The 15,130-nt window shown below is 39.7% G+C and overlaps 1 protein-coding gene across 1 annotated transcript; it reads right to left on the bottom strand.

Annotated features, from left to right (window-relative positions):
• Window positions 1-2,251: 2,251 nt before the first annotated feature.
• Window positions 2,252-3,389, bottom strand: LOC148041594 (uncharacterized). Its single transcript, XM_087688539.1, has 2 exons — window positions 3,177-3,389; window positions 2,252-3,036 (listed from the first exon to the last, which is right to left on the bottom strand). The coding sequence occupies exons 1-2, from the start codon at window positions 3,336-3,338 to the stop codon at window positions 2,683-2,685; spliced, it is 516 nt and encodes a 171-aa protein (XP_087544665.1). The 5' UTR covers window positions 3,339-3,389; the 3' UTR covers window positions 2,252-2,682.
• Between the last annotated feature and the right edge of the window lie 11,741 nt (window positions 3,390-15,130).

The raw sequence follows: 15,130 nt of genomic DNA, 5'->3' as shown, positions 1-15,130 counted from the left end.
CCTCCTCCTGCTCCAAGTAGCGCCCAACGGAGAGACCTCTTGCAGTGGGTTTGGTCCACGTTCCCGGCGTAGCTAACAACCCCCTTGGTTAGGGTCAGGCAGATAGTCGGGGGTAACTAATGCTGCCTCTGCCTTCAAGCATTCAACTTGAAGCATTAATTATCTTTCCAGCTTTAGTTTCTTAAGAAAACAATGCAAATAGTGCTCCTAAACTGTTACAAACACAATCAATTCAGTGGTCGTTTTATTTGGCCAACTGCTAAGGAGTGAATCCTTATCTCTGAATGCATCTAGCATTCAATCCGGGATCGATTGCGACTTGGCAAGATCCCCAAGGGTTTGTTTGTTTACCCTTTTATCCTTGGGTTAGGGTCATACCATGTCAACCCAAATCAACTAACACCTTAGGTTTCTTAAATTAACAGTAAATCCTGGCGGTCATGTCGCTCTAACTTGATTGATCCTTTGCTTACCGGCAATAGATAACTTCCCTTAACTTGGCAAACCAGCCCAAGAAAGGTGATGTAATAGGATTTCTACTCATCCTCTTGCAATTTAGACTTGCGCTAGAACCTGCCAAACTTAGTCCAAGGAGTAGCAAATTTATCTTGCGGTTAAACCACAAAGTCATGCGACGTTGCAACTTAATGCACAAGCGTCGCATCTAACTCATGGGATCATTTCACCCATCAATGGAATTTCTTGTCAAGGAGTATGTTTAGTCAAGATGTAGGGTTTAGGGTGTTTTCTTACCGATCCCAACCCTAATTGTACTGGGCCGACAACGTTTGGTCTTAGGGTTTCCAACTCAATCCGAGTTTTAACATTAGGTCGGTTGATCCTTAGGGTAGAGACCCTAGATCATTGTTTGCATGGGCATCCAAATTGACCCAAACATTCCATAAATGTGGGTAGGACCTTTGGATTTGAAGGTCTCGACTTGGCGTCCAAGTATGATACTAGGCTGCATTTCTAATGTGCCAAGCCCTAGCTATTACTTGAGGTGTTTATCGTATCGACTAGTTATGCCTATACGAATCCCTAACGGTTATAATATTACAAGTGATTTGGGTAAATTGTTCTACTTGTCTTGCGATAAGGACGATCCTTTCCTAGAGATGCTAAACTTGTTCTAAGGATGTAAATAGTTTCAAGACGCCACAATACATGTAAACATGCGATTCATTACTTCTACTCATCAAAAGGTTTGCAATAACCCTAACTTTTCTTACTAAAGTCATTACGCATGATAATTTGGAGAATAACTTGCATGAAACCTACGAGGATTTACATCAAGGAACTATGCCTACAACCCTTTTGTCTAAGCATTTGAATTTCATGCTTTTGATAAGCCATGCAACCTTTCCTAAATGCAAGTTTTGATGAAATGAATTTTTTGCATGAGGAATATGTAACATGCAACCCTTTTCTAGATATAACATTGTTAATGAAGTTCATGCAAGATGATTATGTACCATGCAACCTTAATCTATTCCACAAGTGTCCTCGCATGCAACATGCAATGTCCATTGTTTCATTTTCATGCTGTGCAACGGGCGTTAACAATTCTTTCCATGTGAGTCATAACAAGGAAGTTTTTGACTAAATGCAAGATACACTTGTTCTTTCACGGCCAATCAAGGATGCACTTAATAATTTCAACTTTTAACTCTAAGCAATATGCGCTTAGGCTTGTTACTTTCGAAGTGCACGAAAAAGCAACATGCAGCTAAGCTCCTAAGACGGACAAGTAGTTTATGTTCACAAATTTGGAAATGCATATGATCCAATTGCATGACATGCACCAACCCTTGTCCATCATTCAAAGAGATAATTTCTCAAATGTACTTTTATCACTACTACATGAATTAACGATAAGCATAAAATGCATTCTCCCTATGGAATTAAGCATGCTTAAAGCATTTCTTTATGTGGAATTAAATTCGTGGAACGTGGGCTTGAGGGCTCATGGGGATGTCCACGTGTAAGTTCAGGGAAGAACCTCCCGCGGGTGCACCTTGCATCCTCTTGGGAGCCATAGAATTCGGGTCTAGCGACTCTTCTTTGACTCTCCTGCGTATCGACCTCCTTTTTGCCCTGGACTTTCAATTCTACGTGGGACACGGCCCTTGCAAAATGTGGTTTTTGACTAGGCCTGCAGTGGTGAGGGTGAACAAGGCTTATAGAAGGCTTCTTTCTAGAAGCTTCTATGCTTCTAGGTAGAAGCTACGTGGAGAGAGAAGAAGTCGTTTAGAGGAAGAGATGCTGATGATGAAGAGAGAGGTGATAATGATGATGGTGATGGCAGAGGAGAGGCGGCAGCAGCGTTGCAATTGCTGGCAACTGGCGGCATCCTCATGGCGGCGGCGTCTCTAGGCAACACGTCGGCCTATTGCTTCATCTCCTTGATCGTCCCTCCCCCCAATGCCTAGGGGGGAGGTTATATAGTGCTAAGGAGGGGGGGGGGGGAAGAGGTGGCCACATATGTGGCTGGTGCATGCCTTCCCCCTCATGCATCCCACACACCTCACTTACTCTTCTCATAATCCCTCTCCCCCAGCCATGCATCGGCTGGGGGAAGGGATAATTAGTAAACAAAATTGCCTAAATTTCATCATTATCCAATTGCCCCTTCAAAAAGGGTGTTTTTCCTCCGCGGCTTTGTGATCTTAAACGCCGGCCTCAATTGCACAATGTGGATGGGCTCATTGTTGCACATGCGGGGTAAGGATTTAGCTGCCAATATTTACGATGTGGGAGATAACCTTGCACAGGTTTTTGCGCGGGCGTGCGGTAATCAAAGCTCCTTAATATTTCGAGCAGAAATATCACACCCTGACAGCCAAAGAAGCCAAGGATTTGTGGGCGAACAATGTGACCGTTCATGCCAGAGGGTTTCAGTTGAGACGCATGTGCGGAGGAGATGCCCATCGCTAGCACTCCCTTGTAGTTGGAGTCGAGATGGAAGATGCTCTTGTTCTCACCCACGGTCGAAGAGATGTCAGCGGCTGCCACCCCGTTGGAGCCAAAGTCGACCTATAATATCCACAGCCGTCCACGTCCACGTCGTTAGTGAACGAACGTATAGTCGATGTACTACTACACACTATTAACGTATAGCAATATCAAAGCAATAATGCGCCACGCCTTGGCTAGTAATTTTACGACGTACATACCTCCGCGGCGGTACCGTTGCCATTGCCATACACGACTCGAAAGCCATTGATATTGTCGGACGCGTAGTAGATGGTGGGGTTGCACACCCCACCGTTGCTCCAACCATCGTCGAAGAGGCTACTGCCCGCGAAGCCCCCCCACGGCCCAACTATGGCTGCCATAGACAATATTGCTGTATTTAAGGTATAAAGGGCGCTGTTTGTGCGTGTGCCTGTGTTTTTTGTGTGTGCTGCCTCTGGCGCCAGGCCATTGATATTGTTGGACGCGTAGTAGATGGTGAGGTTGCACACCCCACCATTGCTCCAACCGTCGTCGAAGGGGCTACTGCCCGCGAAGCCCCTCCACGGCCCAACTATGGCTGCCATAGACAATATTGCTGTATTTAGGGAATAAAGGGCGCTCTTTGTGCGTGTGCTTGTGTTTTTTGTGTGTGCTGCCTCTGGCGCCAGGCCTGTGCTTACCATTTATACTAAAAGGTGTCGCTCCCACCAGTACTACGTCTCCGACGGTGAAAAGCTCTCTAGAGTTTTTAGAAACCTCTATCTCTTTCTCTCTCTGTCTGTGTCTGGAGTCCCCCGAAGCATCCGTCGAATAAACACGTCTCACGACGTGCTCTCGTGTGCCTTTTTGTAAGCCCAATTCACCTCAGCGTGCCTGTCTGCTCCTCAATAACACAAAAACGTGTCCATCGGGAACGGGCCTTAGAACACGAGGGAGCCTTGACTCTTTTTAAGGGTTGGAGAGCCCTTCTAGAGGCATTTTGACCTTCAAGAGAAGGCAAATACTTTTAAAACTTTGTTATCCAAGGGCAAGTAAAAAAAATTGACCTTCCTAGAGAAGGGTATGATTTTACAAACCTTGTTATAGAAGGGTAGTTATGGCATGCGTGCTTGGTCATTGTTGGAAGCACGATTGATTATGAGAGAGGTTTCTCCAGAATGAATCATATTAAGTCCAATGATCGCAATAGATTGTCACTCTAGACCTTGAATCAACTCATGTTCCTTTTATACAATGGTGCTAAGGATCCTACAGATGTTGATTGGGATGCCATATATACAACGTGGGATGAATTAAAAGCTCATTGCAATGTTCATGTGGTAGCAACAAAGTTGATATAAGAAAGTATAAGTAATGGTGTGCTTTGATTGTATTGCTATTTCATTTGAGACTATGGATGATTGCAAAGCTATCTTGTTGCCTTTCTAGACTATCTTAATTGATTGAGCTTTAGCGTCAACCGGGCATTGCAATTTTATTTTTGGTGATATCATTATAAATCTTTAAATGCTTAAATAATTACTCATATGATGTACTAAGCTATAAATATTCTATCATCATATCATGTCGATATTATATTTTTGTAAATTAATGGACACGAAAAACTAACAAGATGACTTATATAAATGTCATAGTTTTTTTTTTCTCAAATACTATTCTATTAGCTAGAAATGCAAATTTTGGAATACATGGGATTGGAGGTCAAAATTTTGAAAAAGCCCTTCCACAAGAAAGGCACTTGTTCATGAGCCCTTCAATGGAATAAACATAGGGGACTTTCAAAAATAAACATTGGCCTTGAGGCTTGCATACATACGGACACATAGCCATCCACACATGCATCAAGCGTCGTGTTGTGGATTCTACCGGGGACTATCAATATCACGCTCTTGGACCTATGCTCCTCCAAGGTCTACATTTGACAAGATTTTTCCATCATTTCATGTGATAGTTGAAGTTTATTGATGTACCTTCCATTGATCTACATTTTAAAACTCAAACTATCTACAAATTATGGTATGTTATAAGTAATGTTAAAAAAAAAAACAAGATGTGTTGTTTGACAAACATAGTACTTTTTTTACTTGTTTTGATGGGCAACATAGCCAAAGCAAGCATGACATCGATCAAATGAGTCAAGAAAAGATGAGAGCTAGCTCATATTTCAAAAAAGCATTTCAAAATTGAAAAAATGTTCTAAAAATTACACTATAAAATTAGATGGATTCATGTATGGTTGAGAAAAAATTTCTAGACAAGATGAGACGTCTATTCCTTGATAATGATAAATTTTCTCTTTTGAAAGAAGGGCATACTTCCGATTCTTTACAAAGAAATTGAGGTTATACTCTTGCCCTAGAAAGTAAAGCTTTGGGTTGTCCTTCAATTCTCGCATGCATTCACTCTCACTCCACCCACCACCTTCTTGTAGGGATCTTTGGGGTCCCATGATTATATTCCTCTCTTTGGTATTGCATGAGGCCCACTTTACTTTTTCCAATAGGAAGAAGATGGATTTTCTCTCACCAACCAACAACTTGAAGCCTAGCCAGTCCTCGCGATGAATGCAAATTTTGCTACTAGCTAGCTTTATAACTAAAAGTGTACAATCTTTGCTAGTTCTCTTAAGTTTGAAGTACATTTCTTACCAAAAAAATCCATTTTAGCTAGTTACGAATAAACTAGAGGCTAGTTTCTTGGGAGCCCCCTTTGCCCTCTCTACCATTGTATGAATTTGAAGTTTTTTCGAAAACTATGAATGGAAACCGACTCAATACATTGAGGTACATAATGGAAGCCTTTTTGACTTGGAAGATCGACTGCCTAATATGAAGCTCTCAAAACTTTGATTATGATTATGTGGGCACAAGGGTTACTCAAGCTCGTTATGATTTTGTATTGAATTTTTGCCAAGGAAACCTTGAGGATCACAGTTCTAGTTCTTTGCCCATGAGAGGAGTGGCACGAGACAAAGAGAGGGAGGGATAGGGCGGAGAGAGAGGAGATAAACATACAGAAGTTCATTCATGCTATATACTGCAAGATACAAGCCTTATACCAATGCCCAAAGTGACATAAACGTTCATTAAAAAAACGGTCCCTGTCGTTGCTAAACGTATCGGTATCAACATCTCTACAAAGCTGTCACTATTTTTGTCACTTTTGTGATGCAAAAAGTGACACATAAAGTGATGGTTTGTGACATATATTGCAATGCCAATAATGGCACATGCAATGAATTTTTGATGCTAATAGCGACGGTTACAGAGAAAAAAAAAGTGTGGCAAGGACGCAATGGTCATCAAGATGAGCACAAAATTTACTTGAACACACAAGATACATACATAGAATAAGTACAAGTTCGCTGACAAAAACTCATGGAAATATGGCAAGATACAAAGGATGATAAGTACATCTAAGAAATAGTACATGGAAGATACATGCACAGATCACATGACCAAAAATAAAGAGGGTGTGTGCTCTATTAATCCAAGCACAAGGTATAGATCCTCACCATTAGAAAGCGCGTCTCGACACAAAGGAGCATCGAATGGACTTTGCAAAATGAACCACTACACATCAATCCACCAGATATAATGCATTAAATAAAAGTAACTACGGATAATAAAGATGATTGACTTATTGGGCCATCCCGTACATATAGTCTATCAATCACTGCAGTGAGATCGTGTCTCTCTAGAGACATATCGAGTCTCCAAGCTAGTGGGATTGGGGTTTCTACTAGAGTGCTACAAAGAAAACAAAATAAAAATGTTAGAAACATGATTGTTAATACAAGTGATATTGCAAATAAAGAAAGTGAGAAGAACAAAAGAAAAGCTTACAAAGTCCTCCAAATAAGCCTTATGGCTACCACTCCATAGATGATGTATGACCCCTATCTCCAATCTACTACAAGATATAGGCCCTATACACACGTTCAAAGTGATAAAAATGTTCATAAAGAAAATCTCCCCCTTCGTCGCAAAAAACATCGCTATTAGTGATGCCATAGAGTAGTAATAGCAATGCGTGCAGTAAATTTCCGATGCTAATAGCGACATGTGTAGTAAATTTGTGATGCTAATAGAGATAATAATAGGGAAAAATAAATTGTGGCAGGGCAGCACGTAGCCCTATCATAAATAGCACTATGTGGTTTATTTGGGCCATACAAAAGAGTTTCAATAATATATACAATGCTCGTCTGAATGAAGGCAAAGTGTACTTGAATCCATAAGACTGATACATAAAATAAATACAAGATTGTGTAATGAAAGGGATGGTACAATCATGGCAAGATACAAAGGATGATAATAACATGGTACATAGAAAATGCCTACATAAATCACATGACAAAAAAAGAAGAGCATGTGCGCTGCATGGATCCAAGGAAAAGCCTATCTCAATCGTGCCCTTGCCGCCTCGAAGTGCTGTCTCTAACGTCCTTGTGAATCTGTAGCCTCCTCCCTAAGTCGGCACTAGTCATCCGCGTCTAGCCACTCAAGCTTTTACGCCCCACTCTTAAGTGCCTTGTGTGCGTCCAATCGTCTATGTGACATGTACGCATGCATATACTCCATCATCAAGCATGTGGAAAACCTATATGTTGTGGCAGGTATCAGAAACTCCTCATGCAAGGATGGTACTATATAGTCATTGCTCCCCTCAGGATATGTTCTTTCAATGATCCAAGACGTTATGCCAAAATACCTGTTGGCACAAGTCTCTCATATGAGCCATCACCCTCCTCCCCTCATCATTCATGATGATGGCTCTTGTATTATCATCTACAAGGTATCCATACCCCTTTGGGGTATGCCTAAGATGTGTCCTCTCCCACCTACGACCACGCTCCTAGGCATATCCAAGAGACCCTTGTACATCTGGTGTATCTACAGGGGTAGTATCTCTCAACTCATCCCTTGAATCATCGTGCTGATCTAAATATCCACAAAGGTCACCTGTATATACAAAAATTGATGTTAGCATAATCAATATAAATCAAACATATTGTTGTCTGAATCAATATATAGCATCATCCTTCAGTGACCATAGCATACTGTTGTCTGAATCCACCATTGGTAGCCACTGTGAAATATACACTAACACCTCAGACACCAACCAATCTTCAACCATGTTACCTTCTAGCCAAGCTTGTTGTTGCACAAAGCGTTTCAAGGTTTTCATGAAGCGCTCCAAGAAGAAATACAACGCATATGGATAGGTCCAAAATCTTCACTTCATCTACAAGATGCACAAGAAGTGGATTTGTATCGTGAGCATGGTAGTGGGCAAATATTTCTCAAAGAGATAAACTTTCTCCACTACTCCCTGCCTTGCAAAATCAATAGAGGACGTCTTAATCTCCTTTTGTGAGATCCATTGCACTAAAGTTGACAACCCGTAAATAGCCCCATATATTTTTGGAGTAAGGATCATGTGATTGCGATCGTATTTCTGGAGTAAGACATTACAAACAATGACTACACTCCAAATAACAAAATACGCATGTCACTTACAATCCATTCATAGTAGAAACTTTACATATCTTATATCAATCATGGGATTTTAGCCCTAATAATTGGTCATCTTTAGAAAATGCGGACCTAAGAAAATGTATCATACCCGATCCAAGTGCGGATAGACTTGATAATTTACTTCACAATGCGCTCTTCTTTAGTGGATAAAACCCAAGGAGCGCGAGATAGCTGCAAGCGACCATCAGCATTGACTACGGCCAAAGCACCTCCATCTGGGCACCCTCAGGGAATTTTTATTAGAGATACTGGAGCTCTCTTTTGTTATTTTACTTCAGTCCATAAGTTTTGTGAAGCAGGGTAGCCATGTCCTCTTGCCTCTTGTGATGCCTACTCTCTACCAGTGACTTTTCCCTTCAAGAGGAAACTCTTGGGGGTCCTTGACTACTCCCCCAACCTTGCCTTGACCTTTCCTAGCCATTCCACAAGTCCTAGATCAATTGAACGAGCTTAAAGACCATAAAATTTTTCATTTTTTACTTCAGCCCTCCCTTGGTACTCATTAGCAACTTGAAAACACTTCATTTTTCACTTGAAAACACCCCCTTGATGCTCGACATTGGTGATTATCATTGGTATTGATTTGTGGACTGATTTACCTCAGTCGAAGACTATTTTTCATAGTCCACAAGTAGCCACAAATAGTGTTACATCATCACTTTATGTTTATGCGGCACTCACATTGGTTGCTTGGTTGGTCTCGAATGCGCCCCGAATGCTAGGGGAGTGTATTCGTATGATGTGAGATGCTTTTGGGACTCAATTTTCTCAGCCATTGACTATTTTACACAATCCATAGGTAGCCCAAAGGAGGGAAGCCCCCTATCATTACACTTTCTACTCATGCTACATAGTCATTTGACGCCTAATTATGCCTGGTTGGTTTCTATATATATGGGAAAGTATGCCTATGGTTTTGAGCCTGGATTGAGCCACTTTGTTCTCAATTTTGGACATTTATTTGTTGCTGGAATATTCAGGGCTGAAGCATATTTGCTTATGTTTGGATATGCCTATTGGATTCAGTCTATGTCTTGGATGTATACATGGATGTAGTGACTCTTAGAGATCGACATAGAGCTTCGATTTGCTCTTGAATCATTGGTTGAGCTTGAGCTCACTTTGTGTAGCATTGGATCCTCATCTTTGATGTACTTATGGCATGTACTTTGCTTATATTTGACCGGTCTTGATATGCTTGGTGGCCTATGCCACTACTATATGCTAGTTGCATTGTTTGGAGTTGGATGCTATTGAGCCTTACTTTGACTTGAAATTTGATTGCTTAGAGATTACTGTGTCTATTTCTCGGCTTTCCATAGTTACAGTTTGGATATACTTTATGTCTATGGATGCTATGTATCGATGCTACACTGCCTATATGCTCATGGGGTCTTACTGATGCTTGATCTTGGATGTTTTGGCACTGGTGCTATCATATGCCCTTGTTGAGATTCTTTGCTTGATATTTATGGCTTTTGTGCTAGTGGGAGCGACTTGATACACTTGACAGACATTGAGTAGGCGTTTTATGCTACTTAAGCATTTGGATACTTGAGACTGGGATCTTCACTTGGATGTTGCATGGTTGATATGCGATGATCCTCACAAATGTACTTGGGCGATTTGGGCTTTGTACTCCCTAAGCATATACCTCTTAGTATCAGGTCTTGCTAGTGTTGATTTATGCCCTCCTAATGCATATTATGCTTTGATAGTCAGTGGTTAACGTGGTATATTCATTTTGCCTACAGTTTGCTCTCATTGTACTTGGTTGTAATTTATTATAGCAAGTATTTTTGCATGGACTGACGTGGAATTTTCATGCTGAATCATCCTAATTTTATGTAATTTTGATGGTACTTGGTGGGTAGCATCATTATCTATCAATTCATTGTCATTTTGCCTTGGTTTTGGTGGTATTTTGGTTGTTTACAGTAGAAAACAACAAGTAGTTTTGAACTCTTTGCACCATTTTGGACTGCAGTATGACATCTTCTTCCACTAATAGTGCTATCTTCAACATCAGTAAGCTTGATGGTGCAAATTATGCCTATTGAAAAAGCCAAGTTTGGAAGGTATTGGTGTCGAAATCACAGACAAAGGCACTAAGGATGCATGGCAAGCAGCGTGATACTATGACTAATGATGACGAATGGGATGAGCTTAATGAGTTATGCAAGTCCACCCTCATCTTATCTCTCATTGAATAGGTGTATTACAATATAATTAAGGAAGCACATTGTGCTTGGTACTTTTTGGATAAAATTAAGAACCTCTATGACAAGAAAAGTCGAGCAAGTCAAATATATTGGCTGAATTAGCTTATGGACCTACGCATAAAGGAGAATATGACAATGCCTGCTCATTTGAGCCAGTTCCATGCTATTCTCCAAAACTTGAATTTGCAGGATATTATCTTTAATGATGAGGTTACTCCATTGTTTTTTCTTGGGACTCTAAGTGAGTCATGGGATGTATTCCGCAAAGCCTTATGTGCTCTTGCTACTATTTTGAACTTGCTTGATGTAGAGAGTGCTCTTCTGTAGGAAGAGATCAACTGTAAGAATTTGGATGCCTCTCGTATGTCACATGCTTTGGCTATTAGAGGCAGAGATGGTAATAGAAAGAAATGATTGTGGGTATGGACGTGGCAGAGACTCGCATAAGTCTAGGTCTAAGTTGCATGGTAAGTCGCGCTGCAAGTCTCGTGGAAGAAATGCTAATGTGACATGTCATCATTGTGGTAAGAAGGGTCATATACGCCCACAATGTCATGAATTGGACAATGAGAAGCACAAAGAGAAGGGGAAAGACAAAGTACAGGAAAAGTCCTCTGATTGTAGCTTGGTACTTGCGAAATCCAGTGTGAAAATCGAGGAGATAAATGTTATGCACACTGATGACACTGATGGGGAGTACATACTTGCAGCTAGTTCTTGTGATGCTATGCCATTGATTGAGGTTCACTCTATGTATGCACAGTATTGGATTTTGGATTCACGTGATTCAATTCATGTCACACCATGTCTTGAGGTGTTTCTCTCCTACCGCATTGTCTCTGGTTCAGTTTGCTTAGGTGATGATAAGTCACTTGCTATTGTTGGCATTGGGAATGTACGATTGCACTTCTCTACTGGTAGTACTTTTGTGTTACAAGATGTACATCATGTACCTATGCTTACATGCAATCTTATGTCTGTAGGGAAACTTGATGATATTGGGTTTCATGTTTCTTTTGGGGATTCTACCTCCAAGATTACCCGTGGCAGTCTTGTGCTTACTAGAGGTTACAAGGTTGGAAGCCTCTATCCTCTTATAGTTGATGGGTCCACTGTTGACCATGTTTTATCAATCAGTTCCATCCCACATGTAGCTCTTTGGCATGCTCATTTGGTCCATATGTCCTTGAAGGGAATGAAAATGCTTTCTGGTTTGCAGTACTTACCACCCCTTGACTATGCATGTTTTGATTCATGTGAGTATTGTCTTTCTGGTAGAAAGACTAGGAATACGCATAAGAAGTCTAGTAGGACATGCATGAGTGGGCCCCTAGAATTGGTCCATTCGAATGTTTGTGGGCCCATGCCCTGTCAGTCTATGGGTGGAGCAAAGTATTTTGTGATGTTCATTGACGATTTTTGGCGTAAAGTCCGGGCTTACCCCATTAAGCTTAAGTTAGATGTCTTGGTTGTGTTTTAGAGATGGTTTGCATTGGTTGAGAACTAGAGTGGGCATAGGCTAAAATACATTAGGACTAACAATGGGGGAGAATATGTGTCATGTGCCCTTGAGCAACAATGTGACAAGAGGGGTATTAAGCATCAATTGACTGCCCCCTATACCACACCCTAGATTGGTTTGGTTGAGCGGATGAATAGAACCATCTAGGAGTGTGTATGCAGTATTCTTAGCCATGTAGGCCTACGACACATAGCTTTTGGGCTGAGGTAGTGAGTATAGCTGTGCATGTCATCAGTATATCATTACTAGATGAATAAATAGATGGACTTTTTAGTTTAAATTTTTGATATTCAATCTCCCCCAATGAGCATCATTAACTTGATATATTCATTTAATTATAGGTAGATCTATTATGCTTGTTATGATTGGTGTCTCAAGTACAAACCAACCTTTCAAAGTGACATTTGTGACTATAAAGTGACATTTGTTAAGAGTTCCAGTTAAAGATCCTTGGCATGAGATTTTCTCACACTACAAGGATTTTATTGCAATACTGGCCAATGACTCTTGTGACCTAAGGTGGGGTTCTTATCCTATGAGCTACATTAATATGTAGTGGATGGTATTGGCATAGGCTAGATGTAAACCTTTTAGGATAATGTTGTTATAGATGGATCTAATAATGTTTTTGTGGTTCATAAGGGTCTATGTTTCCAAGCATAGGTTTAAGGGAGATGCATGTTGAACGGATTGTCCTTGTCCTGCTAAGGTGGTGAAGACTAGATTTCCTAAAAAATTATTATGTGCTTAAGGAACTACTAAGAGACATGGTGTGAATTAGAAGATCCTACAAGTTATGTACTTGAGGAACTACTAAGAGCCATGGTGTGAATTAGATGATCCTACAAGTTGTGGGCAAGACCAACTAGGGTGGACCTAGTTTCCTTGTGCCAATGGTTGATTTCCATTGTGGTGCAGCATGGCCTTAGGACTCTAGGATATGGTGGTGAGTGTCCTAAAATATTTAAGAATCCAATGTGAAAGTGACAAAATCCAAGGGTTCATAAGTTGTGGCCTAAACCTATCCATGCTACAAAGGCCAACATACTGCAATCAAAGCAACTGTACAAGATGTTCTAGATGCTAGTAGAATTGGATGGAATGGGTATGTCTTGCCTGGGGTTATGTAGTTTATATAGATGTGTATGCATACATTGGTATATGCAAGAGTTTTGACCTACAATAGATGCTATGGATCTATTCTAAGGTTGATGTGGATGTGTTTATGCTGGATTTCCTATGAGACATGGATAAGGTGTCACAAATTGTAATGGGTTTTACACCAATATATAAGGTGCATGTGTACATGTCCTAGCTCTCACAAGGGTGAGATCCTAATAGAGGTGTGCTTGCAACCTCAATGATAATGGAAATAATCTAAGGGATATTGGGTCTAAGATTTAAGGGTAGCTAAGTGCCTTTGTCTTACTCATGTAGAAGAGATGTACTTAAACTAGGTGCAAAAAAGATGCACTTGAAATTTTTCTTCATCCAATTATATAGTCCATAAACATTGGTTTTTCAATATACATTAAAATAATAGCAAATATTTCATAGTAGTCACATTTGATACAATTATATGGTTCATGATCATTAGTTTTAAAATGCACTGAAATAATACAAAAGTATGTGAATTGTCAATAACCTATTGTGCATGCATTCTCCAACTAGCCAAGTGCATGATGTGGCTCTCCTGTTGTACCTATTTAGTAGTGTGTGTTTGTACAAGCAAGGATGAGAGAGAGAGAGAGAGAGAGAGAGAGAGAGAGAGAGAGAGAGAGAGAGAGAGAGAGAGAGAGAGAGAGCTAGACTATGAGCAAAAGTAAATGCAGTCGGGTTTTCTAGAAAACAACCATACTAGTACCATTGCTCATGTGACACATTAGTTGTAGAAATTTCTTATGCAATACTTGTCATATTATATGTGATGCTTACATTGTATAAGTGATGTTCTTTATCACTTAGTGAGAGCATTCCACAAATTTCACATTGTACAAGAAACATGGGTACTTAGACCTTTCAACATCAATTATACGTTTAAAAAAACCATCTCCATTACCTACTTATCATATTAGTGGTTGTTAGTTTTATGCGTAATGCATTTGTGCACATCAAGAAAAGAAGCATGTTCATAAGTAAATACATACATTTTATGTATTAAGAAAAAGAAAACTATTGCATTAATAGATCTATATCTATTATCACGTTAAATGTGCACCTTGTTAAATGTGAAAATAAACTTAAGAGTATTCTTATAAGCAAGTGTAAGGGTGGGGTAAAAACATCGATGAAACATATGCATAAACATTTCTATAAACATGATTATAGGCATGCCCATAAAAGCATTTTTGTAGCACACACCTATAGCCACATTACTTTCACTACAGCATATAAGGAATACACTAAACAAACCTTACACAAAATTACATAGGAAAATGGTTTCAAATTCTAAGCCCAAATATCAACATATTTGTTGGTATGTTTGTTGGAGGCAGTAATTTGTTATATTCACTAGTTTATATGCATTAAAAAAGTAATGGAATTTATATTAAAACCTATCTGTGCATACATCCATCTATTATACATCAACAAGAGAAAAAAATCATATCAATGATTACAAATTTAAAAAAATAGAAATGATATCACCCTCTCAAGGGGTCAAATCTCTATTATTCATGTTGTCCAAGCTTGCTATCCTCTTAGACATGGATCACGTGTTTCCCAAATATACATATTACATAAAATGATTTGAAAATAAATTTTAAAAAGTAATTAAAAATATTTAAAATATTTCTAAATTATACTTTTATCACTCCATTATTTTTCCACTTTTTTTATGGTAATTATATATATTAATATTTATAATAATGTTAATTGCAAGGAGTTAG

This window comes from Lygodium microphyllum, chromosome 1 (genome assembly GCF_053477565.2).
Source record: "Lygodium microphyllum isolate KBCC chromosome 1, Lygodium_microphyllum_v1.1.10, whole genome shotgun sequence".
Lineage (NCBI taxonomy): Eukaryota > Viridiplantae > Streptophyta > Polypodiopsida > Schizaeales > Lygodiaceae > Lygodium > Lygodium microphyllum.
This window is presented reverse-complemented; position numbering and strand designations above follow the sequence as displayed.

Bases quoted from the DNA above. Each gene is read 5' to 3' on its own strand.
- LOC148041594 (XM_087688539.1), bottom strand. From the start codon at position 3,338: ATGGCAGCCATAGTTGGGCCGTGGGGGGGCTTCGCGGGCAGTAGCCTC. The intron at 3,037-3,176 runs GTATGTACGTCG...TGGATATTATAG, and splicing joins GCAACGGTACCGCCGCGGAG to GTCGACTTTGGCTCCAACGG.